Here is a 23,315-nt window from a genome sequence, read left to right as displayed (position 1 = left end):
CCGTCTGAAGCTTTCTCCTTACTTCTCCCCATCTTGGAAAGAACATCAACCTAACAGAAGTGAAAGGCTTTCCCCATAGGGCAGTTTTGAGCACATTAGGAATACAGTAGGTATTTTAATAGAGGAACATTAAATGTAATGGACAACCCCTTTAAATGCATGTCTGTGTGTTTTACTTTATTATATAATGTCTCGGGCTTTGGAAGGGGTTACATCTATTTCTTCATCTTCTTCTAAGTCTTTGGTTTCATCTACATTAAAGCCCCTGTTGTAGATTCCATCATATTTGGAAGAAAAAACAATTGTACAGCTCAATGGATTATATTATAAAATAGTGGGGTCTGTTAGGTCTCTGATGGGTGAGGAGTGTGGCACTGCATATTGGTTTCTGTTCATAACAAACTACAACACAGATGTGACAGCCTAGTGGCCCCTACAGACGGGCAAATCGAAGCTCTTAAACATCTTCCAGTTGTCTATATAGGAGACGATCGGCTATCATTTACTGGCCTGATTAGATCGGCCGATGAAATTTATGCGCTCATAGAAAGCCATGTTATCGGCAGCACCTCATGAATGAGCATTTTACTTTTTTGTCGGGTGGTTGCTGGCCTGTTTAGATTGGCTGATAGTCTGGAACAAGCATTTCTAACAACTCTTGAGGCCTTATTAGCTTGTCTAAATGCGCCATTAGATTGAGACCTCCCTGGGGATCAGCGAATCACTATGAGTTCAGCTCTGTGCTCATATGTCCTGCATTTTAATAAGGGGCAAGCGTGTAATCCATCTGCTATAGTGGGGGCTGCTTTCTCTCTGTATGTCCTTATGCCCTTAAAATAAGACAGTGTGATGAATTTAATGAGAATATTCAGACATAAGCTGTTTCTGGTTGTACTTCATTTACGGTATATTTTGTATAGATTGTGTTTGCAGTGGGAAGTATTTGACATCATCTTTAAATAATAAAATAAGTTGATGCCAGGTTACACGCTATATTCCTGCGCCATGTCCCCCTTTATATTGTAGCACACTACTTAAAGGCTGGTCAGAAGAAATTAAGTTTAACTTTCATGAATTAACTGCTGTGCATCTTAAGGTACCTTCACACTAAACGATATCGCTAGCAATCCGTGACGTTGCCGCGTCCTCGCTAGCGATATCGTTTAGTTTGACACGCAGCAGCGATCAGAATCCTGCTGTGATGTCGTTGGTCGGGGCTAGAGGGCCAGACCTTTCTTTGGTTGCTGGCTCTCCCGCTGACATCGCTGAATCGGCGTGTGTGACACCGATTCAGCGATGTCTTCACTGGTAACCAGGGTAAACATCGGGTTACTAAGCGCAGGGCCGCGCTTAGTAACCCGATGTTTACCCTGGTTACCATCCTAAAAGTAAAAAAAACAAACGCTACATACTTACCTACCGCTGTCTGTCCCCGGCGCTGTGCTTCTCTGCTCTGGCTATGAGCACAGCGGCCGGAAAGCAGAGCGGTGACGTCACCGCTCTGCTTTCCGGCTGCCCGGCGCTCACAGCCAGAGCAGAGAAGCAAAGCGCCGAGGACAGACAGCGGTAGGTAAGTATGTAGCGTTTGTTTTTTTTACTTTTAGGATGGTAACCAGGGTAAACATCGGGCTACTAAGAGCGGCCCTGTGCTTAGTAACACGATGTTTACCCTGGTTACCGGCATCGTTGGTCGCTGGAGAGCGGTCTGTGTGACAGCTCTCCAGCGACCAAACAGCGACGCTGCAGCGATCCGGATCGTTGTCTGGATCGCTGCAGCGTCGTTTAGTGTGAAGGTACCTTAAGCCAAAACTTTGCTTAGTTGTCAGGTAGGTTCAGGTCAATACCTCCTTCTTCCCATGCTGGAATTTCATTGTTTTGTTTGTTATGGTTTTTTTTTTGTTAGTTTGTTTTTTTTGCTTTCTGTTTGAACAACCAAAACAATACTCTAAAAATAACTTTCATTGATATATATTTAAAACAAAGTGGATATATATCTAAAAAGAGCTACTTCTAATGTCAGAATACAGTAATTGACACTAGTCTCATGTTGATCTCTTCACTAAAGGTGATAAGTTGTTAAAGAGATACAATTAGAATTCATTAACCCCTTTACCCCCAAGGGTGGTTTGCACGTTAATGACCGGGCCAATTTTTACAATTCTGACCACTGTCCCTTTATGAGGTTATAACTCTGGAACGCTTCAATGGATCCTGGTGATTCTGACATTGTTTTCTCGTGACATATTGTACTTCATGACAATGGTAAAAATTATTTGATAGTACCTGCGTTTATTTGTGAAAAAAACGGAAATTTGGCGAAAATTATGAAAATTTCGCAATTTTCCAACTTTGAATTTTTATGCAATTAAATCACAGAGATATGTCACACAAAATACTTAATAAGTAACATTTCCCACATGTCTACTTTACATCAGCACAATTTTGGAACCAAAATTTTTTTTTGTTAGGGAGTTATAAGGGTTAAAAGTTGACCAGCAATTTCTCATTTCTACAACACCATTTTATTTTAGGGACCACATCTCATTTGAAGTCATTTTGAGGGGTCTATATGATAGAAAATACCCAAGTGTGACACCATTCTAAAAACTACACCCCTCAAGGTGCTCAAAACCATATTCAAGAAGTTTATTAACCCTTCTGGTGCTTCACAGGAATTTTTTGAATGTTTAAATAAAAATAAACATTTAACTTTTTTTCACAAAAAATGTAATTCAGCTCCAATTTGTTTTATTTTACCAAGGGTAACAGGAGAAAATGGACCCCAAACATTGTTGTACAATTTGTCCTGAGTATGCCAATACCCCACATGTGGGGGTAAACCACTGTTTGGGCGCATGGCAGAGCTCGGAAGCGAAGGAGTGCCATTTGACTTTTCAATGCAAAATTGACTGGAATTGAGATGGGACGCCATGTTTCGTTTGGAGAGCCCCTGATGTGGCTAAACATTGAAACCCCCCACAAGTGACACCATTTTGGAAAGTAGACCCCCTAAGGAACTTATCTAGAGGTGTGGTGAGCACTTTGACTCAACAAGTTCTTCACAGAAGTTTATAATGTAGAACCGTAAAAATAAAAAATCATATTTTTTCACAAAAATTATCTTTTCGCCCCCAATTTTTTATTTTCCCAAGGGTAAGAGAAGAAATTGGACCCCAAAAGTTGTTGTACAATTTGTCCTGAGTACGCTGATAGCCCATATGTGGGGGTAAACCACTGTTTGGGCGGATGGGAGAGCTCGGAAGGGAAGGAGCGCCGTTTGACTTTTCAATGCAAAATTGACAGGAATTGAGATGGGACGTCATGTTGCGTTTGAAGAGCCACTGATGTGCCTAAACATTGAAACCCCCCACAAGTGACACCATTTTGGAAAGTAGACCCCCTAAGGAACTTATCTAGAGGTGTGGTGAGCACTTTGACCCACCAAGTGCTTCACAGAAGTTTATAATGTAGAACCGTAAAAATAAAAAATCATATTTTTTCACAAAAATTATTTTTTTGCCCCCAATTTTTTATTTTCCCAAGGGTAAGAGAAGAAATTGGACCCCAAAAGTTGTTGTACAATTTGTCCTGAGTACGCGGATACCCCATATGTGGGGGTAAACCACTGTTTGGGTGGATGGGAGAGCTCGGAAGGGAAGGAGCGCCGTTTGACTTTTCAAAGCAAAATTGACAGGAATTGAGATGGGACGCCATGTTGCGTTTGAAGAGCCACTGATGTGCCTAAACATTGAAACCCCCCACAAATGACACCATTATGGAAAGTAGACCCCCTAAGGAACTTATCTAGAGGTGTGGTGAGCACTTTGACCCACCAAGTGCTTCACAGAAGTTTATAATGCAGAGCCGTAAAAATAAAACAAATTTTTTTTCCCACAAAAATTATTTTTTTAGTCCCCAGTTTTGTATTTTCCTGAGGGTAACAGGAGAAATTGGACCCCAAAATTTGTTGCCCAATTTGTCCTGAGTGCGATGATACACCATATGTGGGGGGAACCACTGTTTGGGCACATGGGAGGGCTCAGAAGGGAAGGAGTGCCATTTGAATGCAGACTTAGATGGAATGGTCTGCAGGTGTCACATTGCGTTTGCAGAGCCCCTAATGTACCTAAACAGTAGAAACCCCCCACAAGTGACACCATTTTGGAAAGTAGACCCCCTTAGGAACTTATCTAGATGTGTGCTGAGCGCTTTGACCCACCAAGGGCTTCACAGAAGTTTATAATGGAGAGCCGTAAAAATAAAACAAAAATTTTTTCCCACAAAAATTATTTTTTAGCCCCCAGTTTTGTATTTTCCCGAGGGTAAAAGGAGAAATTCGACCCCACAATTTGTTGTCCAATTTGTCCTGAGTGCGCTGATACCCCATATGTGGGGGGGAACCACTGTTTGGGCGCATGGGAGGGCTCGGAAGGGAAGGAGCTCCATTTGGAATGAGGACTTAGATGGAATGGTCTGCAGGTGTCACATTGCATTTGCAGAGCCCCTAATGTACCTAAACAGTAGAAACCTCCCACAAGTGACACCATTTTGGAAACTAGACCCCCTAAGGAACTCATCTAGATGTGTTGTGATAGCTTTGAACCCCCAAGTGTTTCACTACAGTTTGTAACGCAGAGCCGTGAAAATTAAAAAAAAAAATCTTTCCCCCCAAAATTATTTTTTAGCCCCCAGTTTTGTATTTTCCCGAGGGTAAGAGGAGAAATTCGACCCCAAAAGTTGTTGTCCAATTTGTCCTGAGTACGCTGATACCCCGTATGTTGGGGGAAACCAACGTTTGAGCGCATGGCAGAGCTCGGAAGGGAAGGAGCGCCATTTGGAATGCAGACTTAGATGGAATGGTCTGCAGACGTCACATTGCGTTTGCAGAACCCCTAATGTACCTAAACAGTAGAAACCCCCCACAAGTGACCCCATATTGGAAACTAGACCCCCCAGGGAACTAATCTAGATGTGTTGTGAGAACTTTGAACCCCCAAGTGTTTCACTACAGTTTATAACGCAGAGCCGTGAAAATAAAAAATCTTTTTTTTTCCCACAAAAAATATGTTTTAGCCCCGAGTTTTGTATTTTCCCAAGGGTAGCAGGAGAAATTGGACCCCAAAAGTTGTTGTCCTATTTGTCCTGAGTACGCTGATACCCCATATGTTGGGGTAAACCCCTGTTTGGGCACACGGGAGAGCTCGGAAGGGAAGAAGCACTGTTTTACTTTTTCAACGCAGAATTGGCTGGAATTGAGATCGGACGCCATGTCGCGTTTGGAGAGCCCCTGATGTGCCTAAACAGTGGAAACCCCCCAATTATAACTGAAACCCTAATCCAAACACATCCCTAACCCTAATCCCAACAGTAACCCTAACCACACCTCTAACCCTGACACACCCCTAACCCTAATCCCAACCGTAAATGTAATCTAAACCCTAACTGTAACTTTAGCCCCAACCCAAACTGTAGCCCTAGCCCTAACCCTAGCCCTAACCCTAATCCTAACCCTAGCCCTAACCCTAGCCCTAACCCTAACCCTAGCCCTAACCCTAGCCCTAACCCTAACCCTAGCCCTAACCCTAGCCCTAACCCTAGCCCTAACCCTAGCCCTAGCCCTAGCCCTAGCCCTAACCCTAGCCCTAACCCTAGCCCTAGCCCTAATGGGAAAATGGAAATAAATACATTTTTTTAATTTTTCCCTAACTAAGGGGGTGATGAAGGGGGGTTTGATTTACTTTTATAGCGGGTTTTTTAGCGGATTTTTATGATTGGCAGCCGTCACACACTGAAAGACGCTTTTTATTGCAAAAAATATTTTTTGCGTTACCACATTTTGAGAGCTATAATTTTTCTATATTCTGGTCCACAGAGTCATGTGAGGTCTTGGTTTTTGCGGGACGAGTTGATGTTTTTATTGGTAACATTTTCGGGCACGTGACATTTTTTGATCGCTTTTTATTCCGATTTTTGTGAGGCAGAATGACCAAAAACCAGCTATTCATGAATTTCATTTGGGGGAGGCGTTTATACCGTTCCGCGTTTGGTAAAATTGATAAAGCAGTTTTATTCTTCGGGTCAGTACGATTACAGCGACACCTCATTTATATCATTTTTTTATGTTTTGGCGCTTTTATACGATAAAAACTATTTTATAGAAAAAATAATTATTTTTGCATCGCTTTATTCTCAGGACTATAACTTTTTTATTTTTTTGCTGATGATGCTGTATGGCGGCTCGTTTTTTGCGGGACAAGATGACGTTTTCAGCGGTACCATGGTTAGTTATATCTGTCTTTTTGATCGCGTGTTATTCCACTTTTTGTTCGGCGGTATGATAATAAAGCGTTGTTTTTTGCCTCGTTTTTTTTTTTTTTTTCTTACGGTGTTTACTGAAGGGGTTAACTAGTGGGCCAGTTTTATAGGTCGGGCCGTTACGGACGCGGCGATACTAAATATGTGTACTTTTATTGTTTTTTTTTTTTTATTTAGATAAAGAAATGTATTTATGGGAATAATATTTTTATTTTTTTTTCATTATTTTGGAATATTTTTTTTTATTTTTTTTTACACATTTGAAATTTTTTTTTTTTACTTTTTTACTTTGTCCCAGGGGGGGACATCACAGATCAGTGATCTGACAGTTTGCACAGCACTCTGTCAGATCACTGATCTGATAGGAGTGCAGGCTGCTTCACAGTGCCTGCTCTGAGCAGGCTCTGTGAAGCCACCTCCCTCCCTGCAGGACCCGGATCCGCGGCCATCTTGGATCCGGGGCTGGAGGGAGCAGGGAGGGAGGTGAGACCCTCGCAGCAACGCGATCACATCGCGTTGCTGCGGGGGGCTCAGGGAAGCCCGCAGGGAGCCCCCTCCCTGCGCGGTGCTTCCCTGTACCGCCGGCACATCGCGATCATCTTTGATCGCGGTGTGCCGGGGGTTAATGTGCCGGGGGCGGTCCGTGACCGCTCCTGGCACATAGTGCCGGATGTCAGCTGCGATAAACAGCTGACACCCGGCCGCGATCGGCGGCGCTCCCCCCGTGAGCGCTGCCGATCGCATATGACGTACTATTGCGTCCTTGGGAAGTAAAGCCCACCCCACATGGACGCAATAGTACGTCTAATGGCAGAAAGGGGTTAATACCTGAACATTAGTGATAGGACTAGAACAACAGATACATACGGTATATGCCCTTGTGCAAAAAAGTGCAAAGAAAGATAGAAAAAGTGTGGAACTCATCCAATTCACTTGCAGACTGGCATCCGGGTTACATCCTCAGTCGAGGCCTTTCGATGAAACATTCCTCAAGCTACCCTGTTGTGCCCTCTGCATCGACTCCTGCCCTAGCAAGGGCAGTACCCAAGTATACCTTATTCTGATTTAAAAATCCCTCCTGACGCATCTCTTTCTCATCAGGGGAGTGTACTTGTTATTGGGAAAGGCACCAGCTAGGAGAGGATCGGATTGCTCCAAAATGAGATAGTAACAATCTGGTCCTCTCCTAGCTGGTGCCTTTCCCAGTAGCTTGCAGGTGGCCCTCCAGAAGCGAGAAGTAAACCAGACTCCTCTATCCGAGACAATATGGAGCGGGAAACCATGGAGGCGGAAAATGTGTAGAATAAATTTCTCTGCAAGCACTGGAGCAGATTGCCCCCGGAGCACACGCCCCCGGAAGAAGCGAGCAGCGAAACGGCGCCCGTCGGGCAGGCAGGAAGGACACCGGACGCATCTTACCTTAGCGGTAAGCTCTCCCATACTTTTGCTTACTTACCGATACTTGTGTTTGGACTTTGTTTGTGGCCGGATCTACTTGCCGGTACTGATCTTTGTCTAGCCACTAGGTCCATATATTGCCATTGGGTCATTTATCATTGCGGTATTATTGCGGTAGAAATATTGTGATATTTGCAACCCCTTTTTGTATACTACAGCACCGCGTTTGTTCTTTGTTTATGACCGCTTTTTTGGCATTGATTTCTATTTCTTTCAGTTTACCATTCAGTACACTTATGACATCTTATATGTACATATTATATTATAGTCTCGTATCGGCAGGTTGACTGAGGAGATTGCGCATCCGCCTGTTTTGTACACTTGTTCTTGGATCACTCGCAGTTATTTCTATACTTACGCATTAGCATATTTTTATGTATTTTTGTACTATATACTGCCAGTAATTTAACAGTGTATTTGCGTCCGCTATATTATTGGTCCTTCCCTACGGAGGTTTTCTTTAGCCCTGTCACTGTTTTTTGTCTCTCCTTTTATCTTTGTTTTTTGTTTATAATAAAGATATTACTTTTTATAAATTTACATCTTACGTTGCCTTATCACTTTTTGTCCATGGGCTATGATACTAACATGGACGTTGTTGATTATAAGCACTGGAGCAGATTGAACACCCGGAGAGTGTAGTGACATGAGCCATCTTGGAAAATCAATTCACAACCACCCAGAAGATGGAACACTCGATGCTAGAAGATCAGTGATGAAATCCATTGCAATATGCTGCCAGGGAGCAGGTGGTATGAGCAAAAGGAAGTAGCCGAGCAGTCGGAAACTGTATTGGTGTCTTGTTCTGGGCACAAGATAGACAGGCAGAGATGAAATCCACGATATCCTTGTGCAGAGTCGGCCACCACTAATGTTGAGAAATGAGGAGAAGTGTTTTCTTCAGTCCAGCATGACCAGCCAACTTAGACGAGTGACCCCATAGAAGGACCCACTTCGTTTCTGCTCCAGAAACGTAAGTCTTTCTGGAGGGAGCCGAGACAAATCCAACGGAGTGACCATAATCATTTTGGAGGGCTCAATGATGTTTTGAAGCTCCTCTTCCTGGTCGGAAGATGTAGAGAGAGCGTCCGTCTTGACGTTCTTATCAGCCGTCTGGAAATGGAGAGTAAAGTTGAAGCGGGTGAAGAACAGAGACCACCTGAATTGTTGTGGATTAAGCCACTGTGAAGAGTGCAGATAGTTTAGATTCTTGTGGTCAGTGTAGATGACCACTGGATGCAGCGCTCCTTTGAGCAATTATCGCCACTCCTCCAGAACCAGTTTAATTGCTAACAGTTCTCAATCGCCTACCGAGTAGTTTCATTTTGGAGCTGAGAAGGTTATGGAAAAGATGCAGCCGGAAGGAGACTTCTGGATAAGAATGGCTCCGGCTCCTGAGGAAGAAGCATCTACTTCCAGGAAGGACTATTTCTTTATTGTCCACTCGATGCAGCATCGGAGCAGACGAGAAGGCTGGTTTCAAAGACACAAAGGTGTTCTCTGCCTCAGGAGTCCATATCGTAGGGTTGGCCCACTTGTGGGTCAAGGCAGAAAGAAGGGCGATCTGAGAGGAAAAAATGCAGGATGAACTAACTTTTTTTTTTAATTCAAATAAATTTTTCTTATTTTCAATACAAAGCTTTTTTCCCCCCCTTCAAACATTCCCCTTCAATCCCTCCACCCCCCAACCCCACCCAACAAAGCAGCTCACCTTGGTTAGCACTTCCATCATTAGACCAATATACTATCTAATCCCTCGGCCAATAATATAAGCCACATTTAACATTACCATTAATTAGGAACCTTAATTAACTCTCCCTCTATAATACCCCTATCCCATAGCAATCCACGGAGACCACATTTTATTGAACATTTCGATTTTCCCTCTTTTTTTATAAAACCCCTTTTCCAGTGTCAGGCCCTGCTTCACATACTGGAGGAACTCTCCTCTTGACGGCGGTTCTTCCCTAATCCAATTTCGAGCTATTACCTTCCTAGCCATGTATAACAATCTGGCAATAGCTATCTTTAGGTTGTTATCCACTCCAATCTCATCCACACATCCCAACAAGCACACTATAGGATCCCTTGGCACCTTACATCCATACGCACCTTCCATACGACTCAAAACTACCACCCAAAAAGCAGCCAGTCTCGGACACGTCCACATCATATGGAGTATATCAGCATCTGCAGTTTTACACCTCGGGCATTCAGAATCATCACGCAAACCAGCCTTATATAGCACCATCGGTGACTTATAAACCCTGTGTATCACATAGAGCTGTGACAGTCTATACGGTTCGCTCAGTGACAATCGTGGGACCCATTCTAGCACCGACTCCCAAGTCTCATTCTCCATTGGACCCAGATCCCTCTCCCACTTAGCTCTCGCCATTATTGGAAACCCCAATAGGAAAGTGTGCAACAGATCTTTATACAAAGTAGATATGACTCCCCCAGTAGTCCCTTCATTACACACATACTCCAGTACTATATCCCTCTGAATTCCAATACCTCCGTTTCTACTCTGAGCTCCAAAAGCATGCCTCATCCGCAAATACTGAAATTCCCCCACAGTCCCAAGACCAAATTCCGCCTGTAATTGGGAAAATGATTTCAATTCACCTCGCTCAATTATTTGATACACGTATTGAATCCCTTTGACTTGCCATTCTGTCAGTACCCCCAGTGCCTCAAACTCCTGTAAGTTGCTGTTATGCCATAGCGGTGAGAATCTAGTCAAATCCGTGACCCCCCGTATATGTATCAGCCTACCCCACAGCCTGCGTATCAACAACACAGTCGGATATAATTTCCCCAGAGCCCCCAGGGATCCATCCTCCAAACATTGTACCACTGGCCTTCTTTTTGTCACCACTTCCATCAGCCGCTGTACCGCCCCAGATGACCCTTCATGCGCCCAGCCTTTTAAATGCTGACTCTGGGCTGCAAGAAAATATATTTCAGGGTTAGGCAGTGCCAGTCCCCCATCTTCCTTGGGTCGCTGAAGTGTCTCCAGTTTGATACGCGGATGCTGTCTCCCCCATATCAAATTCCTGAACAGAGAGTTAATCTGTCTAAATCTCCCGCGTGGTATCCAAACTGGCGCATTATGAAGAATATACAGTATTTTTGGCATCAAAATCATTTTAATAAGATTCACCCTACCTACCACAGATAAATACAGTTTAAGCCAAGCATCCGCTTTCGCTTTAAGAACACCTAAGATTGGAGTCAGATTTCTATGTATACAGTCAGTAACAGGCATAGATACCCATATTCCAAGGTACTTAAATTGGCTAGTCACCTCCAGTCGCCCATCCTCCAGTGGCTCCCCACCATCATCATCCACCTTAAACAAGACAGACTTACTCCAATTTATCCTAAGTCCCGACACCGATCCGAAACGCTCAATAATCCCAATGGCTCCCTCCAAGGACATACCCAGGTCAGCCAGAAATAGCAGAATGTCATCCGCATACAACGCCACCCTTTCTTCAATCATCCCATATTTAAACCCAGTCACCTCATCAGACCGTCGAAGCTTAGCAGCCAGTGGTTCCACAGCCAGAGCAAACAAAAGAGGAGAGAGCGGACACCCCTGTCTCGTCCCTCTAGCCAGTTGTATGGTCCCCATTTACCCTAACCCTAGCCATCGGCATCGAGTACATCAGTCGAATCCAGGATATGAACTGCGGTCCAAACCCCATACTCCGGAGCACCTGCCAGAGATATCCCCACTCCACACTATCGAACAGGATGAACTAACTTTAGTAGTTCCGAGAAACTGCTGGATAGCTTGGAGTCCATCAGGACGAGGCCACTTCAAGACGGCAGCCACCTCCTCAGGATCCATTTTCAGGCCAGCCTCACAGAAGATGTACACAAGAAACGGAAGAGAAGTCTGCTCAGTGATGCACTTTTTATTCTTGGCATACAGATGGTTCTTCCTTAATCTATGCAGAACCTTATAAACATCCCTCCGCTGTGTGCACAGATCAGGAGAAAACGACAAGATGTCATCTAGGTAAACTATCACACACGTGTAAAGGAGGTCCCAAAAGATGTTGTTCACCAGTTCTTGAAGGACTTGCAGGGGCATTACAGAGTCCAAAGGGCATTACACGATACTCATAGTGGCCATCACTGGTATTAAAAGCCATCTTCCATTCATCCCTCTAGCGTATTCGGATCAGATTGTATGCTTCCCGCAGGTCAAGTTTCATGAGGACTCTGGAACTTGGACGATCAAACAGCTTGGAGATGAGGGGCAGAGGATACTTATTTTTTTATCACTATTTGGTTGACACCCCTATAATCGATACAGGGTCAAAGTGACCTGTCCTTTTTCTTAACAAAAGAAGAATCCTCCAGCCGGAGAGGAAGACTTCTGGATAAATCCTCTGGCTAGATTCTCTTTACTGTACTCAAAAGTGGCTCAAGTCTCAGCCTGAGACAGGGGGTAGATACAACGTCGCGGAGGAGAGGAACCAGGGAGGTCAATGGGATAGTCATATGGCCTATGAGGTGGTAACATCTCAGCCTCCTTCCTGTTGAAGACGTCATTGTACGTCCAATAATCAGCAGGCAAGTCAGATAACTTAGATGGAGAAGCCGGGTGTCGAGCAGGACGAATGGGAACAAGGAAGTTTTTGTGGCATTCCTGTCCCCAACAGAGTACTTCTCCAGATTCCTAGTCAAAGACAGGTTCGTGTCTCAGCAGCCATGGCAGACCTAGAAGCAGAGGGTGAGACAGACCTGACAGCACATAGAGAGGAATCTTCTCTGAGTATAGCATTCCTACCCAAAATTCCACAGGCTCAGTAACAAAAAGAATGGTCTCGGAAAGAGGTTTACCATCCATCAATGAAACCAACAATGGATCCTGTAGACGTTGAATCGGGATTTTATACCGCTCTACAATAGTCTGTTGGATGAGATTATTTGCGGAACCGGAGTCCAGGTAGGCCGACTCAGCAAAATGAATGTTGCCACAGGAGACTGATACCATGAGAGTCAATGATAGAGAGGAGTGATTCTCACCCAGAGTAGCCTCTCAAACAAATCTAGACTCTGGAGTTTCCGATTTCTCTGGGAAGGAAAGATTACATATTCAGGACTGCCACAATAGAAGAATCTTCCCTCTGCACAACGAGCCTCCTGACGATGCTTAGCCATCTTCATCTGGTAAAACTGCATAGTCTCAAGGGGAGGTACGGAAGCTGAAGCTTGCTGAGTAATCGGCCTTTGGAAGGTTGGAGCTGGGTGCACAGATCTTCTTTCACGGGTCAACTCTTTGGATCGCTATGGAAACATGATGTCTCTGGGCTGCCAGGGACACCAGGTCATCCAAAGAGGTGGGTATATCAAAACCGGTCAGCTCGTCCTTGATTCACCCAGATAGGCCCTCCCAGAAGGTAGCTACCAGAGCCTCATTATTCCAGGGGAGTTCGGACAACAGGGTACAAAAATGAACAGCGTACTGGCTCACTGTGAGGTTACCGTGGCGCTGCTCGATTAGGAAAGATGCTGTAGAAAAAGGACAGCCGGACTCATCGAAGACCTCACGGAATGCTTCTAGAAAGGACTGGAGGTTTGACACAAGAGGGTCCCCTCTCTCCCATAGGGGATTTAGCCATGCTAGAGCTTCGCCAGGGAGATGGGACATGATGAAAGCAACTTTGGCCTGGTTGGAAACTAACTGATGAGCCAAGAGTTCAAAGTGCAGCATGCGCTGATTAATAAACCCCTGACCTAGGGTAGTGTCACCGCCATAGTGTGGAGGAGCTGACAGATGGGATCCAGAGACGGGTACATAGTTGGCAGGCTGTTCGGTAACGGCTGGGGTTGTCGCAGCTTGGGTAGGTGCGAGCACGGCCGGAGTTGACATCTTATCAAGACGGCTGGTTACTGTCCACAAGTAGGAGAGAATTTTATCCTGCTGTTCTTTCTGAAGGGGGACCTCCTGGTATAGGTCAAAAATAGAGGACACCTGAGAGCCAGTGTATTCCATGGCATGTGCAAACTGTAACGGGAGTGGTGGAACCACTATGCCGAGGAGAACCTGAAGGGGTGTGACTAGATCAGTACCTGACTTTTCCCTAAAGCCCCTGATTGTAGGGTTAGGCTTGGCTCCTAATGAATCCCAGGTGCTACTCCAGGGCAGACCACAAACGCATGACAGCTGCGTGAGACTGGCAGCTGGAACAGCCTAGAGGGTAAGAATAACTGATGCCAGCAGACACAGGATGATGCGGACTGTTACGCTTGGCATGGCAAGTGCTGGGGGGTCTGGCTGATACACAGGTTGGCACGGCAATTGCAGGCAGGTCCGGCTTATATATAAACACTGGCACGGCAGGTGCTCTCAGACAGACACTAGCAAGAACTAGCAGACTGGGACTTGAGAGCTAGCAAGCATGTTTAGGAACAAACAGGCAATGTTTCAGAGGGACCACTATGCACGTGAAGGTGCCTTAAATAATAAATGTCTCTCAGCCATTGGCTTGGGACACTTTAGGACAGTGCACACAGCCCCTTTAAGAAGTAGGGAGCGCGCACCCGCCCTAACACAGTGCCAGGGGATCTGAGCGCTATGCAATCACTCCGGGCAGCAGCAGACAAGGAAGGAGGAGGACGACAGGGGGCGCGGTGGTGAATGAGTTGGCATCCCTGCCGGAGGGAGAGGTAAAGTGTGCAGGGACGCTGGCACTACAGTTAAGCTATGATGGCAGCTGTTCATAAGAAGCACGAAAAGCTGTGCTGATCCATTTGTGTGAGGAGTGAGGTCTTGATGGGACAGAGAAAGACAAAGATATATTGATCTGTGACCTTGGTTGAGGACGATGCCAGACACCGACACAATGTGGCACCAGGGCCCAGGACCAGTGTAGCACCAGGATACCCAGTTGGGGATCTGGTTCAGAACTATCTGACGAAGAGGGGACCATCAGCAAAGTTAGCTCCCAGAGTGGAATGAACACTTGCTTGCCACGGAATCTACAGCAAATGGAAGGATGTGACCCTCAATTCAGCTTGTGCTACAAGAATGCCAAGCAGAGCGGGAATTTGCAGAGCGCCAATCCAAGAGAGAGGCTGCAGAATGAAAATGAGAGGCTGACGAGCGACAAGTCAAGCGAGAGGCTGCAGAGCAACAAGCCTAGAGAAACACTGCATAACAAGAGCGAGAGGTTGCAGAGCGACAAGCTGAGCTAGAGGCGCGGGATCAACTGGAGTTAGTCTGAATCCAAATGCAGCGATCTGCCCCACTGAGCAGTGATACTGTCAACACCTATAAACCTGATCCCGAGCATTCTCTTGGAAAAGGACCGGGACCTGGACACAATTTTTAGGGAATTCGAAAAGGCCTGTAGACAGTACCAGTTGCCGAATGACCAGTGGGCTTGATACTTAACCCCAGGGTTTATGAGGCAAATGAGTGGAGGTGTTCTCTGCTTTCCCTTGAGACTAAGATGGAGACTATGAGGCCATCAAACAGGCCCTGATAAGGATATATCAGCTGACCCCTGAAGTGTACCAAAAAGAGTTCATGTTCCTCCAACATAGACTTAACGACAGCTACGGTGAGCTAGTGGATGGGCTTAGTCCCTAAACCCACTGCTCGAAATGGGTTCCATCTATTGCCACCTTTATGAAATGGAAGGACCTGATGGTGTAGGATTAATTTCTGCATCCTTGCCTTGCGGAGGTGCGGCAGTTCGTGATGGACTAGGAGCCAAAAGAGGCAGCCACAGCAGCACAGATCGTCGATACCTATGCGGCTAATCATACACCTGAGCCAACTGGAAAAGGGGTAAGCCTAGGCGTGTCCAGGGTGATAGTTTTATTATAAAGCCAGGAAAATGTCAAATAGGCATGACGGAGCTGCAGTATCTTGGTCATCGAGTGGGTGGTGGAACTCTGAAGTCTGAGCCCGGGAAGGTCGATGCTACAGCTTCTTGACCTACCAAGATCCAGAAGCAGGTGATGTCTTTCTTGTCAGGGGCATAACGACCTCGGTCATAGACATCGCGACCAGGCCAGTGCGGATGGGGGTCCATGCAGGTAAGCTGTCCACCGACGCCAGCATCCCATTGACCAGCCAAATCTGAGATCACCGAAGGGGGGAGTAGGTATGTGGGATTAACTGTTATAATTCAAAATATACTTTTATCAGATAATCATTGTTCAGTAGTGTAAGATACAGCTTGCTGTAGGATTGTTCCATTTTCCTAATTGGAGTTCTTCCCTCTAAAGAAGATTTGCGCTATTCAGGGTCTGAATAATTATGGCCATGTGATATTTCAGTTTTTCTTTTTTAATAAATTTGTAATAAGTACTACATTTCTGTTTTTTTTTAATTCAAGATGTGGTGCAGAGTGTACATTAATGAGAAAAAAATGAACTTTGATTTTAATTTACCAAATGACTGCAATGAAACAGAGTGAAAAATTTAAAGGGGTTTGAATACTTTCCGTACCCACTGTATATACGGTATGCTCATGGGGGAGAGGACCATAGCGAAAGCGATCATGGCCACATCCATCAATAGTCAATACATTTTGTGATTGTCCCTACGATTAGTGGCAGCGGAGTGCTGGTACCTGACAAACGTTTATCCAGAAATTGACACTAAGTAAAATGTGTAATGTTTTCTGTTTATTTCCTTGTAGGCAGACTGGACTTCCAGATAGTGGATTTGGAGCTGTTTTGCCACATCATAATAAACATCACAACAAAATGTAAGTGATTAAAATGTAAGAAAAATAATTACCGTATATACTCGAGTATAAGCCGAGATTTTCAGCCCAAATTTTTGGGCTGAAAGTGCCCCCCTCGGCTTATACTCGAGTCACGGTAGTGGTGGGGTCGGCGGGTGAGGGGGAGAGGGCGCTTAGGTATACTTACCTAGTCCCAGCGATCCTCGCGCTGTCCCTGCCTTCCTCCCCGTCTTCTGTGCTGCAGCGTCTTCCCCTCTTCAGCGGTCACGTGGGACCGCTCATTAGAGATATGAATAAGCGGCTCCACCTCCCATAGGGGCGGAGCCGCCTATTCATTTCTCTAATCAGCGGTGCCGGTGACCGCTGACAGGAAGATGCTGCAGCACAGAAGACGGGGAGGAAGGCAGGGACAGCGCGAGGATCGCTGGGACTAGGTAAGTATGTTATATTCACCTGTCCGCGTTCCAGCCGCCGGGCGTCGCTCCATCTTCCCGGCGCCTCCATCTTCCCGGCGTCTGCGCTCTGACTGTTCAGGCAGAGGGCGCGATGACGCATATAGTGTGCGCGGCGCCCTCTGCCTGATCAGTCAGAGCAGAGACGCCGGGAAGATGGAGGCGCCGGGACCGGACGCTGGGAGCTGCAATCAAGGGAGGTGAGTATGTGGTTTTTTTTTTTTATTGCAGCAGCGGCAGCACAGATTTATGTGCAGCATCTATGGGGGCAGTATGAACGGCACACAGCACTATATGGGGGCAGTATGAACGGCACACAGCACTATATGGGGGCAGTATGAACGGCACACAGCACTATATGGGGGCAGTATGAACGGCACACAGCACTATATGGGGGCAGTATGAACGGCACACAGCACTATATGGGGGCAGTATGAACGGCACACAGCACTATATGAGGCATCTGTGCAGCATCTATGGGGGCAGTATGAACGGCACACAGCACTATATGGGGGCAGTATGAACGGCACACAGCACTATATGGGGCATCTGTGCAGCATCTATGGGGGCAGTATGAACGGCACACAGCACTATATGGGGCATCTGTGCAGCATCTATGGGGCAGTATGAACGGCACACAGCACTATATGGGCATCTGTGCAGCATCTATGGGGCAATATGAACGGTGCAGAGCACTATATGGCACAGCTATGGGGAAATAATGATCTATTTTTATTTTTGAAATTCACCGGTAAATGCTACATTTCCACCCTAGGCTTATACTCGAGTCAATAAGTTTTCCCAGTTTTTTTGTGGCAAAATTAGGGGGGTCGACTTATACTCGGGTCGGCTTATACTCGAGTATATACGGTAAATGGATTTACCATTTATACCTTTTTTTTAAACTCCATTAGCTTGCTGTTTATCAAAATAATGAAATAGGCTATACTCCCCAGCTCCAGCTCTCCACTGCTGCTCTATGTTTTCTTAACAGGCTGCAGAGGTAACATCACAACTACAGCACACTTGACCACTACAGCACACTTGACCGCTATAGCCAATTACTAAACCTTAAGGCTGTGTTCACACTTTGCGGATTTTGCTGCGGATCCGCAGTCGTTTCCCATGAGTTTACAGTACAATGTAAACCTATGGGAAACAAAAACGTTGTGCACATGCTGCAGAAAAAACCGCGCGGAAACGCTGCGGATTACATTCCGCAGCATGTCACTTCTTTTCTGCGGATTTTCACCTGCTCCAATAGGAAACTGCAGATGAAAATCCGCATAAGAATCCGCAGTAAAAAAAAACCGCGATAAATCCGCAGTAAAAATCGCAACGGGTTTTCACTGCGGATTTTGGAATTCCGCTGCGGAAAAATCCGCAGTGGAATCCGCAAAGTGTGAACTTAGCCTAAGGCTTGTGCCGTCTATATCAGGTGAGTGATTGGCTGTAGATATCACATGTACTGTAGTTATGACATGAGTGAATATACGGTAGCTGATTTTGTTACTTTTATTATTTTAAATAAAAAAATACAAATATTGACGCTTAAAAAAAAAAAAAATTGGAAAAATGAAAGCGTAAAAACAAAATAGTGGCAGCATTATTCCTTTTACCTTATAATCGTAAAAGTAATCAAGCTATGTGTATGATCAACTCAACTACAACTACAACTACACATTCACTAGGTTAATGTCTGCTAACTTAGTGAAAATGTTAATCATTGCATGCATATACTTAAACTTTCTTGGTTATTAAAATGGGAGAACCTCCAAAGAAATTACATAAGGTCCCTCTATATTTAATAACCAGCAAAGGCTAAGCAGACAGCTGTGGGCTGATATTAATAGCCTAGGAAGGGGCCATGGATATTGCGCCTCCTCTTGGCTAAAAACATCTGCTCTCAGCCACCCCAACAAAAGGCGCATATATAAGATACTCGAATTCTGGCACTTAGGGCTTGTTTTCACTTGCGAGGAACACGTCCGTGTCTCGCATGTGGAAACGAAGCTCTGGCGCCGGCACTGTGGAGCGGAGCGTGCGGCCGCATAGCAACACATGGAGCCACACACTCCGCTCCACAGTGCCGGCACCAGAGCTTCGTTTCCACATGTGAGACACGGACGTGTTCCTCGCAAGTGAAAACAATCCCTTAGCCTCACTCTTCCCACTTGCCCTGTATCGGTGGCAAGTGTTGTGATAGTTGGGGGGGTGTGGATGTTACCTTTCTTTTGTCAGGTGACATCAAGCCCACAGGATGCGCCATTTCTGGGGTGGCTGAGAGCTGATGTGTTTAGTCTCGGAGGGGGCCAGTATCCTTGGTCCCCTCCAGGCTATTAGTATCTCCTTACAGCTGTCTGCTTAGCCTTTGTTGGTTATTACATATAGGGGGACCCTACGTCATTTTTTGGGGGGGTCTCCCATTTTAATAACCGGTAAAGGCTAAGTATACAGCTGTGAGCTGATATTAATAGCCTTGGAAGCCCCCTTCCACAGCTGTCCGCTTTCCCTCTGATAGTTATGAAAATTAAGCAGGAGCCCATGCCATTTTTTTCATCAAATGAGTATATTTAGTAATAAATAATGTATAAATAAAATAAATAAAATGTTAAAAAAAACAGACAATGTGATTTTCTGGATTTTTTTTTCTCAGTTTGTCTCCCATAGTTGAGGTCTACCTATGATGTAAATTACAGACGCCTCTCATCTTTTTAAGTGGTGGAACTTGCACTATTGCTGACTGACTAAATACAGTGGGGCAAAAAAGTATTTAGTCAGTCAGCAATAGTGCAAGTTCCACCACTTAAAAAGATGAGAGGCGTCTGTAATTTACATCATAGGTAGACCTCAACTATGGGAGACAAACTGAGAAAAAAAAATCCAGAAAATCACATTGTCTGTTTTTTTAACATTTTATTTGCATATTATGGTGGAAAATAAGTATTTGGTCAGAAACAAACAATCAAGATTTCTGGCTCTCACAGACCTGTAACTTCTTCTTTAAGAGTCTCCTCTTTCCTCCACTCATTACCTGTAGTAATGGCACCTGTTTAAACTTGTTATCAGTATAAAAAGACTCCTGTGCACACCCTCAAACAGTCTGACTCCAAACTCCACTATGGTGAAGACCAAAGAGCTGTCAAAGGACACCAGAAACAAAATTGTAGCCCTGCACCAGGCTGGGAAGACTGAATCTGCAATAGCCAACCAGCTTGGAGTGAAGAAATCAACAGTGGGAGCAATAATTAGAAAATGGAAGACATACAAGACCACTGATAATCTCCCTCGATCTGGGGCTCCACGCAAAATCCCACCCCGTGGGGTCAGAATGATCACAAGAACGGTGAGCCAAAATCCCAGAACCACGCGGGGGGACCTAGTGAATGAACTGCAGAGAGCTGGGACCAATGTAACAAGGCCTACCATAAGTAACACACTACGCCACCATGGACTCAGATCCTGCAGTGCCAGACGTGTCCCACTGCTTAAGCCAGTACATGTCCGGGCCCGTCTGAAGTTTGCTAGAGAGCATTTGGATGATCCAGAGGAGTTTTGGGAGAATGTCCTATGGTCTGATGAAACCAAACTGGAACTGTTTGGTAGAAACACAACTTGTCATGTTTGGAGGAAAAAGAATACTGAGTTGCATCCATCAAACACCATACCTACTGTAAAGCATGGTGGTGGAAACATCATGCTTTGGGGCTGTTTCTCTGCAAAGGGGCCAGGACAACTGATCCGGGTACATGAAAGAATGAATGGGGCCATGTATCGTGAGATTTTGAGTGCAAACCTCCTTCCATCAGCAAGGGCATTGAAGATGAAACGTGGCTGGGTCTTTCAACATGACAATGATCCAAAGCACACCACCAGGGCAACGAAGGAGTGGCTTCGTAAGAAGCATTTCAAGGTCCTGGAGTGGCCTAGCCAGTCTCCAGATCTCAACCCTATAGAAAACCTTTGGAGGGAGTTAAAAGTCCGTGTTGCCAAGCGAAAAGCCAAAAACATCACTGTTCTAGAGGAGATCTGCATGGAGGAATGGGTCAACATACCAACAACAGTGTGTGGCAACCTTGTGAAGACTTACTGAAAACGTTTGACCTCTGTCATTGTCAACAAAGGATATATTACAAAGTATTGAGATGAAATTTTGTTTCTGACCAAATACTTATTTTCCACCATAATATGCAAATAAAATGTTAAAAAAACAGACAATGTGATTTTCTGGATTTTTTTTTCTCAGTTTGTCTCCCATAGTTGAGGTCTACCTATGATGTAAATTACAGACGCCTCTCATCTTTTTAAGTGGTGGAACTTGCACTATTGCTGACTGACTAAATACTTTTTTGCCCCACTGTACTTTTTTGCCCCACTGTATATTTGTGAACCAAAACCAATCACCAAACCCAAGGATGCACCAGGAAGACCAGACTGGATCATAAAATATAACTTTATTAATTCATTATTTAGCAGCGATACAATATATAAAATCAATAAATTCTGTAAAAATTATACAAAAAATTATACAAAAAAGTGTGCAACACAGGATGGCGTATAAAAATAAATAAACGGAGACCCAAACGCACAATTATGATAGTCACTTATATATCTGTGCAAGGTAAGTATTCCCCAACATCGGGGTATAATAATTTCCCTGAGAATTTGTGCAAAAATGTGGAAAAAACAATTATCTTAAAAAACAACTCCCATAATATTGTGCAATATATGCAAAAGGTGCTTAGGTGCAATTTAAGTTTTAGGGAACTCGGTTTTAATATATATACCAGGGATTTTTCCTCAGACCCTACACAGTGCCAACGAAAACAAGGTGCTAAGTGTTAAATTTAAAAAGTCCAGGGATAAAATTAATGAACATCACCTTAGGGCACCACGCCGTCCTGGGTGTGTGCGTGTACTCAGGACAGCGTGGTGCCCTAAGGTAATGTTCATTAATTTTATCCCTGGACTTTTTAAATTTAACACTTAGCACCTTGTTTTCGTTGGCACTGTGTATGGTCTGAGGGAAAAAACCCTGGTATATATAAAAACCGAGTTCCCTAAAACTTAAATTGCACCTAAGCACTTTTTGCATATATTGCACAATATTATGGGAGTTGTTTTTTAAGATAATTGTTTTTTCCACATTTTTGCACAAATTCTCAGGGAAATTATTATACCCCGATGTTGGGGAATACTTACCTTGCACAGATATATAAGTGACTATCATAATTTATACGCCATCCTGTGTTGCACACTTTTTTGTATAATTTTTTGTATAATTTTTACAGAATTTATTGATTTTATATATTGTATCGCTGCTAAATAATGAATTAATAAAGTTATATTTTATGATCCAGTCTGGTCTTCCTGGTGCATCCTTGGGTTTGGTGATTGGTTTTGGTTCTTGGTTTAAGTGGTTGCCACTTTCTTTCTGTTCAAAAGACACCCTGGGGAGCTAATTTCACTATATTAATGATTATGATATTTATTTATATATAGCTTTTATCTTGGATTTGGGTTGTTCTTTTGTAATTTTTCTAATTATATTTGTGACTGATATCTTTATATCTATCTATTCTATGTGTATAGATCTATTCTATCTTTTCTATTCTGTCAGGTCTTGCTGTGATTTTACTATATGTGGCATATGTATGTGGCTTTTCAAAGGACGTCGGTATGTAAAAATCGAACAGCACTCTAAGGCCGTCTTCACACTCAGCGTATGAAAATACGGTCCGTTTTTTACGGCCGTAATACGCTGAAAAGTCCCCAAAGTAGTGGTCCGTAGCTCCTCCGTAGGCAGGGTGTGTCAGCGTTTTTTGCGCATGGCATCCTCCGTATGTAATCCGTATGGCATCCGTACTGCGTGTTTTTCTCGCAGGCTTGCAAAACCGACATACGGCTATACAAGGGATCCATGTGTAAAAAAAAAATAAAAACATATATACTGTCTATATATATATATATATATATATATATATATATATATATGTCAGTAGACACATATATGTATATATATTATTACTTCATACAGCGCTAGTTAGCTTTAAAGCCGATAATTCAATTACCGGCTTTTGCTTTCTCCTTCCTAAACCAGACATGATATGAGACATGGTTTACATACAGTAAACCATCTCATATCCCCATTTTTTTTGCATATTTCACACTACTAATGTTAGTAGTGTGTATATACAAAATTTGGCCGTTCTAGCTATTAAATTAAAGGGTTAAATGGCGGAAAAAATTGGCGTGGGCTCCCGCACAATTTTCTCCGCCAGAGTAGTAAAGCCAGTGACTGAGGGCAGATATTAATAGCCTGGAGAGGGTCCACGGTTATTGGGCCCCCCCCCCCCTGGCTAAAAAT

The 23,315-nt window shown here is 44.3% G+C and overlaps 1 protein-coding gene across 1 annotated transcript in view; it reads left to right on the top strand.

The window, feature by feature from the left end:
- The window catches only part of CFAP95 (cilia and flagella associated protein 95), a 92,560-nt gene that overhangs the window by 10,716 nt on the left and 58,529 nt on the right, over nucleotides 1-23,315 (top strand). The window contains exon 4 of the mRNA XM_069763582.1: nucleotides 16,449-16,517. Coding sequence (XP_069619683.1) covers nucleotides 16,449-16,517 — 69 coding nt within the window. The remainder of the gene's footprint in view (nucleotides 1-16,448; nucleotides 16,518-23,315) is intronic.

Source organism: Ranitomeya imitator, chromosome 1 (genome assembly GCF_032444005.1).
Source record: "Ranitomeya imitator isolate aRanImi1 chromosome 1, aRanImi1.pri, whole genome shotgun sequence".
Classification (NCBI taxonomy): domain Eukaryota; kingdom Metazoa; phylum Chordata; class Amphibia; order Anura; family Dendrobatidae; genus Ranitomeya; species Ranitomeya imitator.
The sequence above is the reverse complement of the archived record's forward strand: the minus strand, read 5'-3'. Positions and strand labels throughout refer to the sequence as shown.